The sequence below is a fragment of the Paralichthys olivaceus genome, chromosome 16 (assembly GCF_024713975.1).
Source record: "Paralichthys olivaceus isolate ysfri-2021 chromosome 16, ASM2471397v2, whole genome shotgun sequence".
NCBI classification, from domain to species: Eukaryota; Metazoa; Chordata; class Actinopteri; order Pleuronectiformes; family Paralichthyidae; genus Paralichthys; species Paralichthys olivaceus.
Window position 1 is genome coordinate 10,322,789 of NC_091108.1, and position 21,945 is coordinate 10,344,733.

Below are 21,945 nucleotides of genomic sequence, written 5' to 3' on the forward strand. Positions count from 1 at the left end.
GTGTAAACCTGCTGATAACAGTACAGCACACAAAAACCTAACCTCCTCGGTGGAAGTAATTTCTTTATCATTTTTAAAAATGATTTATCTCATAATTTACTGTCTTTTATTTCTGTTTCTGTAAAGTTTCCGCTGACAAATCTTTTGGAAAAAAACCCCCTTCATAATCACATTTTAATTGTTGCACCATTGTCTCATTAGGTGATTCATATTTTTCTGAAATAATTTTTTTAATGCTTTGAAGTTGATCAGCGTTAATAATTACTCCTCAGTTGTCAGAATAAAGCAACTTTGATCGAGAGATTAACGACGGCAGAGACGTTCACAAAGTTTCCTTCAGATCCCACTAGATGTGAGGCCTCTGACAACAATAGGTGGAGAGGTGTAGTCCCCAACGTGAAGCTGTCTGGAGCTCTGTTGGGTGTTTTCTGTCTGTGCGTGGGGTCCCTCTCCTGCTGAGGCTGTATGTTCGCCTCTGACAGCTCAGGAGATGGCTTCAAATTTCTGGAGTTGTTACAGGAAACACGAGAGCTTTAGTTTGGTAGGAGCAACAAATTCAATGTGTATCCTGTGGTTACAAGGCAAAAAAAAAACTCTGACCTTCAGAAAATGATGAACAAAATAATTGTTGTCCTCCTAGAATACAACGAATCGTTATTAAAGACACAGCGAAGACTCTTTGTTCTGTGGGCACAGGCCTTGAACATCCTGCAGCAAACTAGTCACAGTTTTTAACTGAAAGCTCCTCGTCTCGTTTGCCCGCTCTGATCCTCTAATAACAAACTCCTCCGTCTGAATGCACCTTGAATAAAACCAAATAATTGAAGCCTTGCATCATCAATGATAACAGAATCTCAACGTCCTTATCAAGGTTGTGCTGATGGTTTTTTGCCTGGAGAAGGCTGCTGTTTGGATCCTCACATGAAGCTGCAGTGAAGTGCTTTTCAATAGAGCTCTTCTGCCCCCTGCAGGATGAACGTCACTCATCAGGAAACCGCAGGAAAAAGAAGACTCATACGTGAATGTCTTTACAATGAAAGACAAAACATTTTTTGGGATTATCTAAAAGTTTTCTTAAACCTCTGGTGACAGTGACAGCAAATGGCCAGAGGCTTTATATTTCTGCTTTGTCTGTCAGTTTCCATTTTTGTCAACGTGATATCTCAAGAACACCTTAAGGGAGTTTCCTCAAATTTGGTGCGAACATTCATTTAAACTCACAGAGGGTCAAAGGGTCAAAGGTCGCAGTCTGCTCAAAAATCCCTGTTTTACCTTATGAACTCGTTATCCGAAGAACGCCTTGGAAAAAATACTTTAAAATTTGGAACAAATGTTCACTTAGAAATTACGGATTATCTGATTAGATCAGGGTGTCAAAGGTCAAGTAATGGTGGCCTCAGTTAAGATGATTTTGGCCTCTTGAACATGATATCTCAAGTCTGTATCTAGAGAATGTACTTGCACTCAAAGTTTAAGTGATTAGATTTCAATGGTTAAAGCAAAAAACACATCTGAATTTCCAGAAATATCTAAAGCTTAAGCTGATGAGAAGAGGAAAGGAAAGGAGAGGGAGAGAGAATTTTGTCTAGTCTGTGTCCCCTACCTGAAAAATAGAAAGGACAATGAAATCCATCAGTTTCATACATTTTTCACAACGTTTGCATTATCCGGTTGTATTTCAGAGGAGATCCTACAGACCCATATCGCCCACTGGTGGTCTCCAGACGGGCTGCGACTGGCCTACATGACCATCAACGACTCACTGGTGCCGAAGATGGAAGTCCCATTTTTCACAGGAATGCCATACCCTGCCAACCTGGAGTATCACTATCCAAAGGCAAGTTGAATCCGACCACAGGAAAGTGGAGGGAGAAGTACTGAGATATTTTATTAAATAAAAGTAGTAACACCGCAAATGGAAAAATGACTGATTACAAGCAAAAGTTCAAAATTCACATGAAATTCAGTCTGAAATATCAAATGTCCTCTTGGCCCCCTGCAGGCCGGGGAAGAAAACCCTGTAGTGCACTTGTCTGTGGTGAGCCTCAACGGACCCCTGCACACGGTGGTGATGAAGAAACCTGACGACCCTCGAATAGGGTGAGTGGCAGCCCGATGGTGCCAAAAAAAAAAAGCGCCTGAGCAATTTCTCAAGAAAGTCGAGCCCGAGGTCATTAGAGATGTTTGGTGACGTTTTCCCACTGTCTGGTTTTTCCAGGAGGGAATATTACATCACCATGGTGAAATGGGCAACCAGCACCAAACTGGCCGTCAACTGGCTGAACAGAGCGCAGAACAACTCGATCCTGACGCTGTGCGAGGCCACAACTGGAGTCTGCATTAAGGTGAAACACGAGGCACATTTTAAAGTGTTGCTTTAAATGTGTCAGAAAAGTCAAGAAGAACCAACGCACTCGTTTTGTGTCTTTTCCTATGATTTGTTGACATGAGTAAAAATAATGAAAACTGACAGATTTATTGTTTTATTTATGCGTTCTGTTCGACTCGGAGACGCTTTGAACTCATCCTCTCTGCTTTGTTTCAGAAACACGAGGATGAGAGTGAGAGCTGGTTGCACAGACAGGTAGGTGATCAAAACAAAAAGCTGTCCTGTTGCTGTGCAGCAGTCGGTTTCCTCTGTGTGTCTGAGCCTGAACAAATAAATAACAGAAGATGGAAAAAGCCCTGCAGGCCTGATGTGGACTCAGACTTCAGATACACTGGCAGCTGATATTGTTCCCTCTCTCCTCACTGCAGAATGAAGCGCCACTCTTTTCCCACGGCGGACACAAGTTCTTCTTCACCCGAGCGATACCTCAGGGTGGGAGAGGAAAGTTTTTCCACATCTCCATGTCTACCTCCTTGGTAGGTAAAGCAAAGGTATCAGGAAAGTTTTATTTGAACAGTACGATGGAGTATCAGGGCTAAAACTACTTTATTCTTTATTCATAAATAAAAGACTAACTGCTACTTTATTATGATTTTATGTATATAGTTGTACAACATTTGTAATAAGCCTATTACATATTTAGTCAAAAAATAACAACTTTACTCTTGTAAAAAATATTGTAATATCAAGCCTTTATTTTCATAAAATTACAACAATATTTTTAATATTAAGACTATTAATACTACAAATTTATTCTTGAAATCTTGTTTTTTCTCATAATATTAGGCCACCTCATAAATCAAAATAGAGCAGATCTAGACTCTACTCATTAATAGTGATATTTACCTTATAATATTTGTCCTGTGCGGCTTGGTACAGAGTATTTACTGGTCCCCTGTGTTATTGCTGCGCAGGCTAACACAAGCACAGACTGGAGTATCCAGTCCCTGACCTCTGGAGACTGGGACATCACCAGAATCTTGGCCTACAATCATGAAAGAAACCTCATGTGAGATGTTTTAATCATTTCTACCACATTTGTAACAGCCAGTGCTGCAGAGTTTATTATTTAATGATGATTTCATTTTTTTCAGATACTTTCTGAGCACAGAGGATGACCCCAAACGACGACACCTTTATAGGTAGGATATCACTGGATGTTTAAAGTGCCTCTTTATTTTCTAAAGTGCTGTTTAAAAGTGATTACTCTCTGCGTCGTCCCACAGCGCTGACACAATCCCCCCATTCAACCGCTGCTGCCTGTCTTGTGAGTTCAAGTGTGGCTACGTGGACGTTTCATTCAGCCACAACATGCAGTACTTCTTACTCAACTGTAAAGGTGAGCGACCTCCAATCTCTCGATTCAAGGCTCTTTTTTTTTTTTTTTAAAGCGGAAAGAGGGTTTCATAGCCCGGTGTTCCTGAGAGAGAAAGGATCTAAATGTTCTGTGGAAACTGAATTAGTGCTTCAAGTCAGGCTGAGAGCTAATATGATAAATATCGACCTGGATATTAGCAGATAACCTCAAACCACTGCTGGATCAGCCACAAGAATAAATGTCTTTGTCCTGAGCTGCCGGCTGTGGTTTCTGATTTTACTGTCTGATAAATGGAAAAGAGATGGAGCCCGGTGGTTTGCATTGTGTTGTTTAGTAGATGTTCTCCTTATGTCCCTCAGAGACATTTCTCTTCTCTTTTTCTTCCAACACTGGGCCACAACAATGGAGTTATAAGGAAGTTGATTTGTTTAGGGGGCTCACTCAGGGGATGAAAAGTGCCAGTGGCTTTCTTCATTAATTGGATCTTTGGAGAGTAACTCCATTGTGAAATGATAAGCTTCTTCCTCATGTGACCAAAGGGGATTATTAACTGTAGCGCTGGCTCAGAGGCCTGTTTCTAAAATGTGTTTTAGATGAGACACAGACGACTCTTTCGCAGAGAATAGTTTTAGTTTCAGGCTCGATCACTGGTGGCTTCTTACAGGATGTTTTATCAACTTTATCACATGTACTTTTATCATTACATTCTTAATTATTTCTCCCTGAATTGCTCTTTACAGGCCCAGATATACCGAGTGTGGCAATCTACAGCACAGAGGACAAAGAGAGTGAGTTTCGTCCCTCTGGTGTTGACCTGTATTCACAGAAAACACATTTTCATTGATGGAATCTAACATAAGAGCTTTTTTTCCTCTTTCGCTGCAGAGGTGTTCGACGTGGAGACAAACGCAAGAGTAAACAACACGTACAACAACATGCAGATGCCCAAGGTGGAGTACAAGACCCTCACCATAGACGACTACAGTACGTGTCCACTTTCACAAGAGAAACCTGCCAGCTTCCCCTCCAGTTATAAGATGTAACATTAACGTCGTCCTGTGTGTTGCAGCCCTGACGATGCAGATCCTGAAGCCAGCTGGATTCGTAGATACCGCCCACTACCCCTTACTGCTGTTGGTGTACGTATTAACACATATGACAGAAACTAAATGCACAGTTATGCTGAGATACAAATCAGTTTCAAAAGATGCTCCTCCATGCAGCCATGTTGGCATCGTTGTTAAGCAATGCATCCACTAGAGGGCTAGAGGTTCTGACAATTACAAACACGATAACGCTGGAGGAGGTTGTGATGATGTTCCTCTGAAGAAAATGTCATGAGCAGCAGTTTTTCCTTTTGCTTGGGTGAAATAGCATCATAGAGATGCCTGTAGTCACTTGCCTACGCTAAAGGTTTTCGAATCTTAACGTCACCTTCCTTGAACTATTGTCTGCACAGCGCTTCTCTTATCCGAAAGCTTTCAGAAGTCGTGCACAAATACAGAAATGAACAAAGAGTACGGAGAGTCCGTTTTCGTATATGTATCTAACGTTTTGCATAAATGATCCTTTAGTTACTTTGATCATAGTTAAAAGTATTTAAAGTCTGTACATAAAGATGGACGACAGAACAGCTCCCCAAAGTGAAGCCAAAGTAGCTGCGCCAAGGGGGCGGGTGCACAAGACGGTGGCGTTTGTATCCGGGATAATTTGGCTTCAATTCTGGATAGAGGGAGGAGGTGCAGATTCTCTCAAAGTTTATCATCCTGCCAATATTTTCCACAGGGACGGTACGCCTGGAGGACAGATGGTGACGGAGCAGTTCCAAGTGGACTGGGACACAGTTCTGGTCAGCAGCTTCAGCACCATCGTCATCCGCTTTGACGGCCACGGCAGCGGCTTTCAGGGCACCAACCTCCTCCACAAAGTGAGGAGGAGGCTGGGGAAGTTAGAGGAGAGGGACCAGCTGGAGGCCCTCAGGTCGGAACCTCCACCAGAACCGTGAGCACGGCTGTAAAAGTGGTTTCTGAGTTTCACTGATTTTCTGTCATTTCCAGGTTCATTTCTAAAGAGCCCTACATCGATAAGAACCGAATTGGAGTTTATGGAAAGGTAAGAACACGTGCTGAAAGAGTGTCCTATCATTTTGACTTCAGTGATCTGCATGCCTTCATTGACATATTTCCACAGAGTAATTAACTTGATGGTGGGTTTCTGTGTCTTTCTTCAGGCGTATGGAGGATATTTAGCCACAATGCTCTTGAGCTCTGAAGAGTTTACCCAACTCAAATGTGGAACGGCAGTCTCGCCCATCACAGATTTTGAGCTTTATGGTATATTCTTCTTCTCCAGACGTCTTGAAGAGATATTGGGACAGTGTGTGAAGACAACTAATCTTTCTAAACCTGTTTTTCTTTTCTTTTTTGAAGCATCTGCATTTTCTGAAAGATACCTCGGCTTAAAGACAGATTCTCGAGTATACACGGTAACTCCTGTGTTTCTTTATCCAAATCGTGCAACAAGATTTTTTGCTAAATTAGACGGAGGTTGGAGCAGAGGGTCATTATTCTGCTTCCTCTTTTCTTCAGATGGCAAATTTAGCACACAGAGCGGGTCAGCTGATGGAAAAACAGTACCTGATAATTCACCCAACTGCCGACGGTAACAGAGACAGTCTCCTTTTATTTTTATAAAACGAATTAAACTGAAATACTAAGTCTCTCCGATCTTGTCCTCACAGAAAAGGTTCACTTTCAGCACACCGCCAAATTCATCAACCATCTAATCAGCGAGAAAGCCAACTACACTCTACAGGTGAGCTGCCGACTGAAGTCACTGCTGCAATGATCATTATTTTTGGTTGCTCTTACAGCCTTTCCTCAGGGTCTAAAAGATTTGAGTCTGAAATATGTTAAAATACTTTGTTCAGGTCCTGCTTATGTTAACTTTCATTTAACACTACAACTGTTGGGCTTTGCAATTAGTTGTTTCAGAGAAAGATTTGGCTTTTTTTGGTCAAATGCATAGTGTGTGTAGTTCTTTCTCAACGATGCATACATTAGTACGATGTAATTAAAAACCACACAACGTGGAACTTACAACCGATGGTCTCTACAAACCCCTTGAGGAGGAAGCTTTTTTATTGTCAACAGTGGCAGAAAACAATGTACTCATCCCTCTAAGACTGAACCAATAAAATGAAAGATGGTAAAAAAGCTCCACTGAGCCAAAGTCAACTGGTTTGATAGACAAGAAGACAAGTTATAGTTATAACCACATGGAGCCAGTTGCACCAGCTGCTCTCTACTAAAGCAGATCTCAGAATGGACTGAACCAAAGTAAAACAGGCCCTTTTTCTAAAAGATGATGATTCTGGTGCTGGTGAGATCAGTCGCTGACAGTATCAATATCAACAGGATGAATAAAAACACAATATTATATTTATTTCTGTTGACAGTTCCCCAGTAAATCCTATAAACTGCTCCTTTTAACAGAATAATATGAACTTCTGCTTCAGGTTGGTCAAATGCGTTTTGTGTTATTATATATTTTATACTTTGGGGTTTCTCATATTACATGACTGGAGTCAAAATTGCGTTTCTCAGGACCCTTGTGTACAAAGTATTAAAGACGAGAGCAGGGCTGATCAAGTGCCTGAGTTAAAATGATTTATAATAATAATAAAAAGACTATCATATCTTAACTAAGCTCCGAGACAATTGTGCAGTTTTATGGCCTGTGAGAAGAAGCTGTTGCCATCTTTTTGCTTTTAACAGCTTGTAAAAGATGAGTTGATCATGAAAGAATTGTAAGTTGCAGCTCTCTCACGTATGAATCCATTTGTGCAGATCTACCCAGACGAAGGACACTTTCTGAACAGTGACGGGACGCAGCAGCACCTGAGCCAGTCTCTGGTCAACTTCTTCGAGGAGTGTTTCCGGGTGCCGGAGGTGCTGACGGAGGACCAGCAGGAGGAGGAAGAAGACGACAGTTAAGCCTGAACCCTCTGAGCACCCACCTTCACCCCAACCCCCACCTCACCCCCTCCCACCCAGACGAGCTACTCCAGCACAATATGCAACATTTCTCTCTCTTGACCCGGTCGACCCTCAACCCCCTGTCCAATTAGACTTTAGCTCGCAGACGCAAGACACAAGCATGTGCAACCCTGGGGGGGGGGGGCTCTCCTCACCTGAGCTGGAAACCAGTCAGACATTGAAATAAATCTCAGATGTGGAAAAAAGATTGGAATAAATGGACTAGTGCTCCCTCTAGTGGACAAACAGAGGATCAACATGATGCCCATGTTTTTTGACATTGATGTGTCTTCAAGTGAGCGCTTTGCAGCACAGAATATTCCCCTCAATGAAAATCCATTTATTATGTTGAGATTTAACTTTTGAGAGGCTGTCACTTTCTCATAACCTTTTGCCAACTGACTTACTGATTCTTGCGTTCATGGGTATGATCACTGCTACTTGTTTCTCAGAATCTCTGTTCAGTGTCTTACAGTAGTACCGTGGATGTCTGGCTGCATCGGTTTTTTAGTTGCTTCACAAAACGAGGGCACGTTTAACGTTAAAAAAAAATGTCCATACAAAAATCTCCCTCACCCTGTACATGTGGATCGAACTCTTGTTTTAGTCACTGTGCCTTAATGTGGGTGAAATGTTCATGATAGGAGCCCACGCGATGCAGAGAATGAGTAAACATGGGCAGGCCTTCATCCAACCTGTGCGTCCTCTCGACAACTCGAACACAGATGGAATATAGCTTGTTGGAAAATGTCAAGTATGATGCATTTTTATCTTAGAACAGGGAAAAAAAGTGAATATGAAATATTGTGTCTGCTTGAAAGATGGAGTTATACCGAAACTATATTTAGTTTGCAGATCTTTACCTCCCAAACTTGCATTCTGGTGAGGTAACTATGCTGAACCTTCATTATTTTGTGAATTTCTTTGACTTGTGTGTTAAATGGCTTGACTCTCTCTCCTCCATGTCTCTTCTGTCAGTATTGTCAGTGGTTTCTAGTCAGCTGATGTACAAAGTGTATAAATCTTATATTGTTTAAGTCTTCATGTTGTATGTGCAACTTGTATATAAAGCATTTTGAAATGTTTGCTGACATCACTCTGGTGTTTCGACAGTTTATCTTAAGATCTTTTTGAGGAAACAAAAACGCATGAACATTTGCCATTGACAAAATTTATTTCCAGTGTCTCAGGACCTCTCGCAGTCAGAGGAACACAGCATTGGTACAAATGGTCCAGCTCAATCAAATGCTTCCTCTCGCTCAACAGAGAAGTACCAAACCGCCCGCAACACCCACACAGGCCTCATGAGTGTCATCTCTCAATACTGTACTTAATCCTGCAATCTGATGGAAATGTCAAGTAAAGCAGCTAGAACATGGCATTTATATGTACATTTAAGTTACTTATTTTACAAGGAATTATTTAAAATTCAAGTTCTGTTAAAATCAAAAAATGAAAAAACAGGAGGAGAAAAAAAAAAAAGTACAAAACATGTTAAGACCAGAGTGGAATGCCTCAGGAATGGAAGCTCGGCATATTGTTTCCTAACCTGTAGAATGACAGTCGACAATAAAAATGTCATTCACAGTAACATCTTCGTGTTTGTCAACAAAGACAGTATGGCACCCTTAACATTTCATTGTGAGGCACTTCCTATTGTGAAGATACATTATTTTATTTTCTGATTCGTTCACCCAGATTCTTTTTCTTCCTCTTTGCAATCTCCTGCCAGTCACCGGCAGATGAGTGAGCCACAGACACTGGAACACAGCAGAACATTTGCATCAGAGGGACGTTGTTCACTGCTCCTAAAACCTCACGACCGGGGTGAAAAACATCTGGCTCCATTTGCATAACTCCAGTGTCTCCTCGTGACCTTTGTACCTTTGGAAAGGCCCCTTTGACAGCAGAGAGCTTGTACGCAGTCCACACACAGGCTGTACCAAAAACAATTCAAGTACACAGAAAAATAGGGATATGTACACTTTAAGAATGAAACAAGCATCTAAAGCTTTTAGTCAGTATTACAGCAAGCATGTCTGTACATTCTTCATTTGGTTACTGAGAGACTCACTGACTTTAAACATAACTTTCTTTACACAAAAATAGCTCCTCTGCAATACTAAAAATCTGTTTTTCACTACTTCCTATTCATCCTAGAAGTCAGGTCATCCTTAAAGCCACTTAGCTAAAACCTTTAAAACAATCTTAACTCTGAGTGTTCACACTTACTCGCACATGCTTCACAGGCTTGTCATTACAAGAGCAACAGGTCCTCTCAATCTTCAGCGTAACAGGGATTTGAATTAGGAGGGAGGGGGGTCCTCCTGCTGACCCATCCCAAAGTCATTTGTCATTAAAAAAAAAAAGAAATTAAGAAGGTATAAACAGTATTTTGTTCCATGCCTTATATATGAGCAAGATCAACAATCCCTGTGTACAGTAATTCTCTTTTCACGAGCACACACACCACGTACAGACGCACACTCCTGACAAGTTTTGTACAACATGCTCATTCACAAACATTGGTCATACAGACATTATATCGACAGACTCCCAAGTAAGTACACATCTCACAGACATAGAACATACACAGTCACACGTGTCCGTCACATCACAGGTACTGATAGAATCGTGAATGAACCACCTGGGAACTGGTGAGTTTATGTGGGTGGGCGGTGGCCGAGAGGCTCAGGTTTTTACTCTGGGGAACGTCCCCGTTCAACACTTCAGCCGGACGATGTGGGAGTTCAGAAGAGGAAGAGGCTCTGAGGTGTTGGCAGTTTGAGCTGCACAAGCCCCCCTGCTGTTCAGAGAAGTCGAGGCTGACCTCGGGATTGCTGGTGCGGTGGCGCTCTCTGGCAATCCAGTCGCCGATGGAGAAGTCTTGAGAGGTGCACTTGGGCTTGAGCCGGTCCACGGCTGACAGCTCCGACCGAGAGCCCGAACAAATGCCAATGTGCTGCGGCCAGTCACCCAAAACGGACAGCTCTGCAAAGTCCCTCTGACCGCCCATGGTGTGTCTGCGTCTGATGTTCTTCTTCTTACTGCGACCCTCTGGGGACCGGCTCCTCTGACTGCCCACGCCAAACATGTCATCCACAGACGTTCGCAGGCGCACCTTCAGTCGGTCAGTGATCTTCAGCTTCCACGCAGGCTCCGTCTTATCCAGCTCACTACGAGACGAGGAGCTGAGGCTGCCGGTTGAACGGCCTTTAGCTGACCCCAAAACACGGGACAGTCTGTTGGAATCTTTATCGCTCCGAGCTCCGTCCAGCGACGACTCACTGTCTGTTTTCTGTTGGGCGGCTTTCTTTCTGGAGAGTGTATCACATTCGATGAGTCTGTGGGAGGCGAGAGGTCGCGGAGCTTCTTGCAGTTCTCTCTGGTCGGTTTTCCCGACAGTAAACACAGACAGGTCGCTCTCGCTGTCCGTCTCCATTGGCCTTCCCTCACTGATGAGCTCACTTCTCTCATCATCTGCATCATCTCCACCCCGGCTTTCGGCCACAGACTGCACCTCAGGACTGAGGGTGCTGAGCTCGGCTCCAGTCAGGAACGTCATGGAGGAGGTGGTGGAGTAGTCGGAGGTGATGGAGCAAACCTCAGCCCCCAGCCCGCTGGGGCCCGCTTCTTGACTCAGTGCCACCGTCCTGCAGCGCCTCACTCTGGGCACCGAGGCCTGAGAGCTGGTGCTGTTCATCGTACCAAGGTCGGACACTGTGTCATCGTAGTTGGAGGGCGGGTCTGACAGAGAGGACTGGTGGGCCATTGGCATCCGGTAGCTGAGGTTTGGGGAATGAGAGGGTGAGGTGTAGGGGGAGCCAGAGCGAATGGTGGAGGAAATGTGCTCTGGATGCAGAGAGAGGGAGGTCTGTGACATCAGGCTGCTGGAGAGAGACTCCTTCCTACTGGTTTTGTCCAGCTGTTCCTCTGAGCTGTGTTTCTCTTTCTCGCTTGTTTCATCCGTCTCCCCCTCCTCCTCGGTCCGGCTGTCTGGGGACCACAGGGGCTGCTGCTGGCTCTCCTCTGGGAGCTCCTTCTTGGGGAACACACCATCCAGGTCGTCGTCTGAGCTGCTAGGATGAATTTTGTCCTTGGGCTTCTTACGTTTACGGCTGGCAAAGAAGGAGGAGCGCAGCATCTCTTTGCTACACTGATCCTTCCCTGACCCCCACAAACCCTGCAAAGACAGAACCGAAAACAGATTTTAAATTATCGTCAATGCACAGATACAATAAAAACAAGGACAAAAAAATGAGGACTTTATGAGAATAAACATGATGAGGACATTACCTTAGCTTTAGAGGAGTCACTACATGCTGAATCTGCATTAAAGAGAAGAGGGTCATTAGTAAACGTTTGTCACCTCTGTGACTTCCTCTAAACAGCCAACGACACAACAGAAGAGAAGAGGCAGGTTAAAGGTTTGCTCAGAGTGACTCTAACAGACATGATGAGAGTAATGAGAGCAGCTTGATGAAAGCAGATGACTTTCTTTTTTTCACTCAGAGAAAAGTGAGAGGACAAATGTCCACACTAAGCAATATATGGAAGAGTGGACAAAGCAGCAGAGGCCTGAGATGAAGGATGAGAGGAAAGGAGGTGAAACCCGGCAGTAGACCAAGACACAAACAGCAGCTCATGCTCATGTATCAATGGGACGACGGCACATCACGGACAAACACGCCAGTCACAGAGCATCACATGTAGCCACCAACCAGCTGTGGGCATTCTTTCCCAACTCAAAGATGTCACAGAGGAGAGGGAGTGATGACTGACTGAGAGGGGCCTGAGCTGAACAGATCAGTAAGTGTGTCGTGGTAGATACAGCTGGCGCAGGCAAGCTTTAGCATAACAGAGATTGCTCTTACTCTGAGCTAGATTAACTCCTCCTTTAACATGTAGCCCGACATTCTCAGCAACATAAAAAGGCAAAACAAAGAGTTAACCAAACGTTCTTTTCTCGCTGTTCAAAAGAAGAAAACATGCAAACTGAAGCTATTCAAAATAAAAGAAATAGTTCCAGGAATTATGGAACTACAGGAACTAAAGTCAGGAACTCAAAGAGCACCTGTGTTTGCATTTTCAAGGCATCCAAAGAAACTATGATGGATTATGACAGCAGTGTTTGATGAAATAAAAAAGGGTTATGTTGTTCATAGTATTTACTGTGCTATGTTTAAATGCTTGTTATGAAGGGAGGAGACTGTTTAATCCACAGAATTTAGTTCCACAGAATTAAATAATCTATGGACGATGGCGTGAGTGCACGAGCAAATGTGACAAATAACGCTGCTCACAGCTAAACAGTGCAGCAGTGAAGAAAAACAACAAGTAAGAGATCTCTCTCTTATCAGGAAATGGACAAAATGTCCAACTAATACTGTTGAGAGTGACATCCAGAGCTTCCTTATCGAGGGGGTTGAAGCTGTCAGCACTGGAAACTTGCTCTGGTTGTTGAAGGGCCATCAGAAAGTACTACTCTTGCCACAGGGACTTTCTTGGTGAAAACAAACTAAATTTAGTTGGTGGCTCCTCTGGTTGACTCGCAGGTAAAATCCCTGCAGTTCCTGAAATAGTTCCTGTGGTGGGAACAATCTAATTTAGGTTCAATATGTGTGTATCTGTGTACAGGCGTGGGCTGTGTAGGGAGACTGTGAATGTTGGTGATTGATGTGGGTGTTTTACATTATGTAACGTATGAGATGAGGAGGTGTCGTATGTGTTTGTGTGTCGATGTGATGTCTTAAATGATGAATAACGACAAAGATTTTGACATTACAGAGAACAACAACAAAAGACACAAGAGGAGGTAGTTGAAATGAAAAAAAGGCAAAAACGATTGTCGCAGGAAATACTAGCACCAAGTTCTCTGCTATGCTGTGGGCATCTGCGTCTCTACATACTTATCGGTCTGAGACGTGTTTGCATGTGTGGCTTTGCTGTTGTGTAAACGCATGTGTGCTGGGGGGAAACATCCAGCTCAGTCCCACCACTACGACCCCACCCTCAGACATCATGACACATTATGCCACATGACCGAGACAGAACCTGAGGTTGACCGTACCATGCTACTTGTCCTTGCGATCAGCTTAAGAAACAACAAGAGACAGCAGAAGGGCTTTCAGAAAAAGTACAGCAGGATCGCTCTGTATCCCCTCAATTTAGGGTATTGGTTTAAATATGAGACGTGCACACCACAGGAAAAATGACAAACATCGACTTCTCTTTCTTTCTTTTTTATCTTTTTTCCTCCTTTCGCCCAAATTTAAAAGAGCTGCGGGTTTCTGCAGACTAGGCAGCTACACTGGGCGCAACACTCGTCCTTCTTCCTACAGTCCCAGCTGTCCATCACTGACAAAACAGAGTCCATCAGTGACATCATCGAGTGATAGACGCCGCCCACTTGGCCTGTGTCAAGATTGGGTAATGTGTGAGTGCTGGACAAGGATAAGGGAGAAAAACAACACACTACACACAGAAGGGCAGAGGTCAGAAGGGTTAAAACTTCCATCGTTTCTTTTAGTTTGTTAGATTTTCTTTGGGAAACATGCCGGGATTATGTGAGAGACGAGGAGGAGGGGAAGAAAAGAACTGAAAGAAAAGGAGTCGTCGTCTCAACACAGGTAAAGCACAGGGAGAAAAAATGACTTGAGCAAGAGAAAACATAAAAAAGTGTAAAGCAAAGAAATTGACAAAAATAAAACTTTTATATTTTGAAGAAAAAAAAGCCAACATCAAAACATAACAGACTTTTATCCAAACATAAATTAATTAATAGAAAAGGCTCGACAAATTGCAAGTATTTTTCAACAATTTTCCAATTGTCAAAAGTGTACTGATTGAAAAAATATTGAAAAAGCTTGTTTTAAAAGAAGCACAAATGAAATTTGGCAGGCTTGGTTATGCTCAAAGAATTTAAAATTAAGGAAAACAGGCACGATGCTCCTCATCTAAGCATAAATGACATAGCTGACATTGTAACATTCCATCTCATAAGTAAATAAGTCTATACAACACATTACAATATAATCTACTTTAAAATTATCAATGAAATACAGAATTTACTATCATGGTAACATATATTTGCTGTGGTGACGGTAGCGCAGTGAGTCCTGAGAAAAAAGTCCCGGTGGGTTACCTGAGACTTCGCCCGGTGATGCTGTGGTTCGTCCAATGTTGGAGAGCAGGTGGTCGATGTTGGGCACAGGCTGAGACTGCACTGTGCTCTCCTGCTCTGCTGTGGTCTGGAGCCACACATGGAGGGAATAACAGAGAGAGCAGAAAGAAGAGAATGACTGAGCGTACGTATATGAGGGGAACATCTGCCAGTTCAGGTTTAGATGCTAAAACAATGAGCTCAGTTGCTCCGTACAGTCTGAGGAGATGGTGGCAGTTCTCTGTGAGTTCATAATTACGACATGGTTTCTTGCATGTTTAAAACATTGTAATTTAAGACTTTGTCAGACATGTTTAATTTAAGACCCTGCCTGTATTAGCATCATTTAAGCTATTGTTTATTACAAAAATTTTGATGAGAGCAAATGTTTGTATATCAAACAGGCAAAGATAGTGTGTGTGTGTATGATAAGTATAATAAAAGATCTGCCACATACAACTGGGTCCTCGTCCCCGTCCTCAGTGAAGAACCAGTCATATTGCTGGATAAGGTTCTCCACTATCTTGCACTGGTCCGGCATGTGATTGACCATGTTGGTCATGTTGTCCTCAGAGGTTCGCACCAGCGTTGGACCAAACACGATGGCCAAGTTACGAGGCTCCATCTAAACAGATTAAGTTCAAGTAAATCAGGTGTAATGAAATAATCCTCAAAGGGCTACGGGATTCACGCAGGAAGAGAAGGTGTTGTGTAATGACATTAACACTGCCAGGCCCTGTTAACTGTCTTACCTTATTCTTTTCACAGTTGTCGGAAACCTTCTTGAGGTGAGCACAGAGGAATCTCAGAGTTTCAAAATGATGATCCGGTAATTCATAGATCTGCAAGAATTGAGAATAACAACCAGTGTTTCATGAGTTAGCGTCTAATTGTCATTAGGGGTGTGAATCTCTAGGCACCTCGTGTTTCGTTTTCCGATTCTGACGGCTACGATTCAATATTGATTCTCGATGCATCAGAGATTTTTGTTTCTATACATGATTTATTTTTTAATGACTGTGTGACTGGAGTTGTGCATCTTAACCAGCCTCCTGCTTTGTGCTTTAAAGACTATATAAGACTTACTATTATTACAAGCGTGCTGTAATTTACTTCAACAGTGAGTCTTTAACAGTGGTCAGTGATCTCCACATTGATTTGACATTCATTCAGTTTAACTTGTGTGCTGCATCTTTAGCCTTTACTGTATCAGGGTGGACCCGCCTCGTCCCCCTTGGCAGCATCGAGGCGCATTACTTCACTTACATCCCACTTTTCTGATCACTCACACCTAGAGCCTCTTTATATGAACTAATAAAAGTTGCATCTAAGAATCAACAAATTCCCCCACCTCCTAATTGTAGTGCTGATCATATAAATACCACAATAGATTTTCACTCACCAGCCTCTTGAGCTCCTTTAACCTCTCCACCGAGTCTTCTGTTCTGTTGGCTTCGATAAAATCACCATATTTCTCTGTCGATCAGAACAGATCATAAGAAATCATTATCCAGGGATTTGTTGGGAATTTTGTTATTATAAATGTTGCAAGGTTATTGTTACATCTACCTACCATTTGTAAACAGAGGTTCTGGAAGTTTTCGGAAAAAGGACTTTAGCAAACTACTGATGACATTGAGGTCCCGCCATTTCTGTCAAGATATAAAAGATGGAGTTGCTGTTATGTTGAAGCAGTCCTTACAGCACACATCAATCACTGCTAAGAGGTCGTTGTCAGTCGAGAAAGTGGAACTCTGTACTGGAACAACCCGACTGTCAGTCACTCACATCTTCCTGGATGTCGATGTCAGTCATGCCTTTGCTGTTGAGCTCCTCCTGCATGCTGGAGATGGCAGCGTTGTTCCCAGGGACCCTGTAGATCCCCGTATACTCCAGACCTCGCTCCTCCACCACGTTACAGCACACCTCCACGATCAGAGGAACGAACTGCACACAGCACAGCAGGAGATATCACAACTTGTTCTCTGTGTCAAATCTAAACAGAAACCTACATACAGTGTGAATAAGAGCTGAAGTGAAGCGTGTGACCTTATGTGTCCTACACGTCAATGTCTCCTACAGTGATTTGGACATTTAAATTAATGTGAATGTAGCAGCAGCATGAATTTGTTGATCATGACAAGGCTTTACCGAACTTTGAATAAACAGGTGCATTCCAGCAGCAGGTCTTTTGTTGCTGTGGCTCAATTACTGCAGGTCATGTTTACAGTTTCAGAAAGCTACAACCAGCATTACCACAGGACAAGCAAAAAGCCAATTCAAAACAGGCAGGTTTACAACGGACACTGCACTAGTAAATAGAGACCGAGACTCACCCTGTTAGTCTGTGCAGGTGGACAGTCGTCCAGCCGCACCCCGAACGTCACCCCAGCAGGAGTCTTTTTTTCAAAGGGCTTCCTCATGATTCCAGCGATACCGATTTTCCAAGCAGCTCTGTCCCTCGGTGGACTGGAGTCATCTACACATTTATATAATATATAAATTAGCCAGATGTGATTAAAAATGTTCTCTCGCTACACCAAAAGGAGTTGTTTACCTTTCAGCGCCCTCCGTTCCTCTCCTGTTTTAGGTGAATGGGGGCTGTGGCTCTTGCCCTCTGTTTTACCTCCCATGAAAGCTTGTTTGATGCTGAGGGACTGGCGGGAGGTTTTGGGGGAAGGTTCAGATCTGCTGCTGGGCGCACTGAACAACACAAATGGCAAAATAATCATATAGATAAAGTCAACATTCAAGTTTTCATATAAATTTCCATGAGCTAGGGGTGGGGGTGGGGGGACATGGATACCTGCTTACCTCATCAAGTTGTATTCTTTGATCTTTCGACTGATCAAGTCCTGGCTTGTGACAGCAGCATTCTGTAATATCATAGAAATGCAGTTAGGAAAGCCTGATACATTAAATATGCAGAAAATAAAACTGTTTCTTCAAACTGAATTTAGTTTATTTTGTCTATTAAATAATAACTTATTGTGCTTGGGGAGATATTAAATATTCACAGATAAAACACAAAAAATGGACAATGATATATTTGGTAACTTGGATCTGAAATGTTTATACTGTTTCATTACTACTACTACTACTCACAGCAGTACCTGATGTTAAGTCTCATTTTCTTCCACATATTAAACTGGCATTCAGATATCCTGCGAAGCACCTTTTATTACCTCTGCCAAGGAGGTTATGTTTTTATCTGCATACATTTGTCTGTCTGTCATAGCAGACTTTCTCATTTGTCCATTTCTTAGAATAATTCATAGATCTTGGCGAAAAACACATTTAGGGACTGATAAATAAAAATTTGGATTGAATGAATTTGAATTTGATTTCCTAAGGCAACTGTTGGGTCTTGGTGGAGGTATGCAACTCTAGTTCAATTCTAGTTTAAATAGACCACAGCTTGGTGGATTTAATGTTTTTAAACCAGCCAACATGGCTTCTGTTGGCAGTTGCATATAACCATTTAACTACATCCGATCCTCCCTGAACATGTGCTGCCAGGCCTCCATCTCAGATACCAGAATACATTTTTGCCAGATGATGTCAGTTAATGGGGTCTGGCTGAAATGCAGCTTTCGTATTGGCTCTCTAAGTAACACAACAATAAGTGCCACCTGTTTTTTGTTCTCCTGGAGTAGAACAAGTTTCCAGTTACACCTTATTTCAGCTTTTGTCATTTTATAAATCAAGGCTGTAATCCTCTCCACCTCACTCTCACATTCATTGTATTTCATTCCCTTTATTGTTAACCTGATGGGTGTGCCTGTTTTTTCTTTCAAATCTATATTGAAATCTGGTTTAAAGTTGCTTGTTTTTCCTGTAACTGACTGCAAGTGCTAAGCTCGGCCCTGACGACCATGATGACATTTTACTGGTTGGAATGATGAAGAATTTAGGACTGTGGTGCAGTGTGGCCATCTTTTCATGGCTGAACAGCACACAAACTTAGGCTTAGTAGAACTCACCTCTTCATCCGGGTTGCTATTTTCCTGAATGACTCTGATCCAGGACAGCATGTCGTCCCTCCCTTCAGCCTGGAACAAATACTCGCAGTCTGAGGTGGTTAGTCGCAGCACGTTCTTACGTCTCGTATCGCTATAGGAGATGTCAATCAGACAGGCCTTGATGCTGATTCGTAGCGGGTCCTCGTCAGATTGTGTCGACATATGAGAGAGCGCATCCTTCCTGTCTTTGTAGAGGGTCAAGTTGTGACCTTGTAAAACAGCATACATCTGCTTCCATGATCTCATTCCTCCACTGACACGCTACAGAGACGAGAGACAGGGGAATATATAAATACTTTCACATCAAAAGAGTAGTGACATGTGTGGCTGTTAAAAAGAAGGTGTGACTGTAAATGCATACCTTGTTTTTATCAGTACTAAACTGCCTTAAGTTAAGCAACCCTTCTTTGGAGGAATCAGCAAAGATATCTGATGAGGAATCCCTTCGAGATCCTGAATCCCCAGATGATTTATGTCCATCCAGAGCCTGTAAATATGAATACATGATGATTTGTCTCTTTAGCTAACAGAAGAAGGTGCCACGAAAAGTGGGGAGGAGAAACAAAGCCGAGTATCACCTAGGGATGTCACGGTTACATGGGCATCAATAGCTATTTATATTGTCTCAAAACGCTTCCCAAGAGGGTAAATTGAGAAAGGTTTAATAAAATTTAGATTGTTTGTAAAATATGAAGAAATATTTGTTTTAGCTGTCTTGTTGTTTGTATATTCACAACCTAGATGCATTTCAATGCCAGGTAAAATAGAGACGCCATCATCACGAACACAAAATAAAACAAAAGGCTAAATAAACATGAATACAGAACTCTATAATGGAATAAGAAAAAGTTGGCATGTTGTGTACAATCTGTTAGTTTCTCACCTTTCTCAGGCCCCTGAAACTGGGCATGTGCTTACTGGAAGATCTCCTAAAGATGTGGAAGAACAACAGAGAGAAGTGATTTCAAGTCAGAGATTGGGCCAGAATGATTAATAACCAAATGACTAATTATTTAAGGTTCAAAAAATATGAGAGAGGGAGCAGAGATTTAATAAAGTATGCCCTCACCCTCTACCCTCCTCTTGGTAGTTATCTAGACCCTCATCGTAGGATTTGGACCGCTCCGTTTTGCTGGCTGTTTCAGATTCCTGCAAAGCACTTCTCAGGGACTCTGTAAAAGAAATTGTAGGGAAAAAAACATATATATAAATGCATAACCCAGGTTATGAGGGTAAATGTGGGTCACAATTAGATATGGTCTACAGGAAAATGTAAGCATTTACTGAGTTTGTGAAGGTCGGCATGCCTCAATAAATGAATTTCAAAATTACATAACAGTTATGTAAGCTACAGCTAAAATTATTAGCTGATTAATTGAGCAATTGTGAAGGTAATCTCAAGGGTGAAAAATAAAACAAACTTCTGCAATTTATCCTGTTTTCTCTCTGCCAAGCCTTTACTCACACCTCTTTCACCCAGCCAAACTAACACTTATTTTTACCTTGGTCATGTGATAGTTGACGTCGAATGGTAGGACAAGGCGAGCCTGGACTGGAGGGACCTGTAGTTATGGATGCTGCGACAGATATCACAGCGGAGGGTGGGATAGGAGTGGCCTCTCGGTCGACACTGGGGCTGACAGGCTCATCTGGTGAAAAGAAAACATTCAGTGTGAGCACAGAGATGATCACCAGCTTGTGTCAAATATGTAACTAGCTGCTTTCAGACATGCACTGAACTCCAGGGATCCTCCGGACATTCTCCGGAGGGGCTGTTCGTGTGAACCCAAATGTCTGAGTGAAAGCCTCCGGATATTCTGCGACCTTTCTACAGCTAATTCCTGAGTATAATAATCTCTGGTAAGGAATCACTACGATGCAAAAATGAAAACACAAACAAACAAAAAGAAAACAAATATGTCAGGATGAAAAAGCAGTCATATACGTGAAAAAAACTCTGACAGGTCAAGAGGACTTTTGGTGATAATGCCAACGCCTTTGTCTATTTGCTATAAACAAAAACATTTGATCTCCTCAGCAGACTTTATGTTGTATCCTGCCTCTGCATGCAGTACCACCCCTCACCTAAACTCACTACAGATTTCTGTGTTGTTCTAAATGCGTCTAAGAGGAGAGTCTCCTGCTGCATTGTACATGTGTGAAAGGCAAACGTCAGCCAAAGTCCGGTCCCAATTCTCCAGACTTCCTCCAGAGGTCCTGTCTCACAACGGCTTAGATTACATTTGTGTGCGGTGGCTTATGGATATGCTGTTTTATCCATCATCATCATCAGTATCGCATTAGGAGAAAGAAACACAGGCCTGTTGGACTAGGACATCGCTATATTAAAAAAAACAACTTCCTCATCTATCCACAATGGGAGAATTTTTAAAACAGCCTTTCTGTGACTCCCATGCCAAAAACAACTGAGAGTGGGAACAAATTATCTTCTGACATGATTCTTTTTTGAGAGAGAAGGAAGTTCTTCACTCTTGAGTACCACCCACTCCTGGCACTTCCAAGTCTGAAAGAACTCAAGAGTATAAAGCTGCTCTCTGCAGCCAAGGGGCTTGTGGAGCTAAATTTAAAAGTAACTGTCCTAGTTGCAGCCTGTACCCAACTTTGAAACGGGGCAAAGAAAAAGGATGTCACCAAATTCCTAAAAGGTCTGATACTAAGTTCTGCTTGTCACTAACTGTTACTTAGTTTTAATGTCTTCCATCTTTATCTATTCTCACCAAAATATAACATGCTCTGTGACTGTAGTCTTCATACATCATAGTCAGTATCACACCCAAAGGATCTGAACTCAAATACTTTTGGACTTCTACATAAATGGAAAAATAGAACAAAAAGAGTGAATCCATCACTACATCAGATATGATCATCTGACTGTATATAGACTGTACAACATTTAATATTCTCATTAAAAAAGAGCTACTATAAGGTTTCACAAAATGAATCTGAACAGTTTTAAAAGTCTGCTCTCACTAATGAGGAACCAAATTCAAGGTGCA

At 42.4% G+C, this 21,945-nt stretch overlaps 2 protein-coding genes across 8 annotated transcripts in view; one reads left to right on the forward strand and one right to left on the reverse strand.

Moving 5' to 3' along the window:
- LOC109640026 (A-type potassium channel modulatory protein DPP6-like) overlaps window positions 1–8,829 on the forward strand; it is a 68,006-nt gene extending 59,177 nt beyond the window's left edge. For 4 of the 5 annotated variants that reach the window (XM_069510641.1, XM_069510642.1, XM_020103814.2 and 1 more), the window contains exons 9-26: window positions 1,683–1,837; window positions 2,003–2,100; window positions 2,219–2,345; window positions 2,546–2,584; window positions 2,758–2,880; window positions 3,304–3,398; window positions 3,484–3,531; window positions 3,616–3,728; window positions 4,448–4,495; window positions 4,593–4,691; window positions 4,777–4,846; window positions 5,493–5,687; window positions 5,765–5,819; window positions 5,938–6,040; window positions 6,137–6,192; window positions 6,296–6,368; window positions 6,448–6,521; window positions 7,556–8,487. In XM_069510641.1, coding sequence (XP_069366742.1) covers window positions 1,683–1,837; window positions 2,003–2,100; window positions 2,219–2,345; window positions 2,546–2,584; window positions 2,758–2,880; window positions 3,304–3,398; window positions 3,484–3,531; window positions 3,616–3,728; window positions 4,448–4,495; window positions 4,593–4,691; window positions 4,777–4,846; window positions 5,493–5,687; window positions 5,765–5,819; window positions 5,938–6,040; window positions 6,137–6,192; window positions 6,296–6,368; window positions 6,448–6,521; window positions 7,556–7,702 — 1,718 coding nt within the window. In that variant the 3' untranslated portion in view covers window positions 7,703–8,487. Of the gene's footprint in view, window positions 1–1,682; window positions 1,838–2,002; window positions 2,101–2,218; window positions 2,346–2,545; window positions 2,585–2,757; window positions 2,881–3,303; window positions 3,399–3,483; window positions 3,532–3,615; window positions 3,729–4,447; window positions 4,496–4,592; window positions 4,692–4,776; window positions 4,847–5,492; window positions 5,688–5,764; window positions 5,820–5,937; window positions 6,041–6,136; window positions 6,193–6,295; window positions 6,369–6,447; window positions 6,522–7,555 lie in introns of all 5 variants that reach the window. The other variant, XM_020103823.2, reaches the window with a different exon arrangement.
- A 70-nt stretch (window positions 8,830–8,899) lies between these two features.
- The window catches only part of arhgap21b (Rho GTPase activating protein 21b), a 35,360-nt gene continuing 22,314 nt past the window's right edge, over window positions 8,900–21,945 (reverse strand). For all 3 annotated transcript variants that reach the window (XM_020103518.2, XM_069510639.1, XM_069510640.1), the window contains 16 exons: window positions 20,431–20,577; window positions 19,998–20,100; window positions 19,812–19,857; window positions 19,290–19,415; window positions 18,890–19,189; window positions 17,721–17,782; window positions 17,464–17,609; window positions 17,243–17,385; window positions 16,695–16,853; window positions 16,480–16,558; window positions 16,309–16,382; window positions 15,659–15,748; window positions 15,364–15,531; window positions 14,889–14,994; window positions 12,041–12,072; window positions 8,900–11,927 (listed from right to left, as the gene is read on the reverse strand). In XM_020103518.2, coding sequence (XP_019959077.2) covers window positions 10,359–11,927; window positions 12,041–12,072; window positions 14,889–14,994; window positions 15,364–15,531; window positions 15,659–15,748; window positions 16,309–16,382; window positions 16,480–16,558; window positions 16,695–16,853; window positions 17,243–17,385; window positions 17,464–17,609; window positions 17,721–17,782; window positions 18,890–19,189; window positions 19,290–19,415; window positions 19,812–19,857; window positions 19,998–20,100; window positions 20,431–20,577 — 3,350 coding nt within the window. In that variant the 3' untranslated portion in view covers window positions 8,900–10,358. The remainder of the gene's footprint in view (window positions 11,928–12,040; window positions 12,073–14,888; window positions 14,995–15,363; window positions 15,532–15,658; window positions 15,749–16,308; window positions 16,383–16,479; window positions 16,559–16,694; window positions 16,854–17,242; window positions 17,386–17,463; window positions 17,610–17,720; window positions 17,783–18,889; window positions 19,190–19,289; window positions 19,416–19,811; window positions 19,858–19,997; window positions 20,101–20,430; window positions 20,578–21,945) is intronic.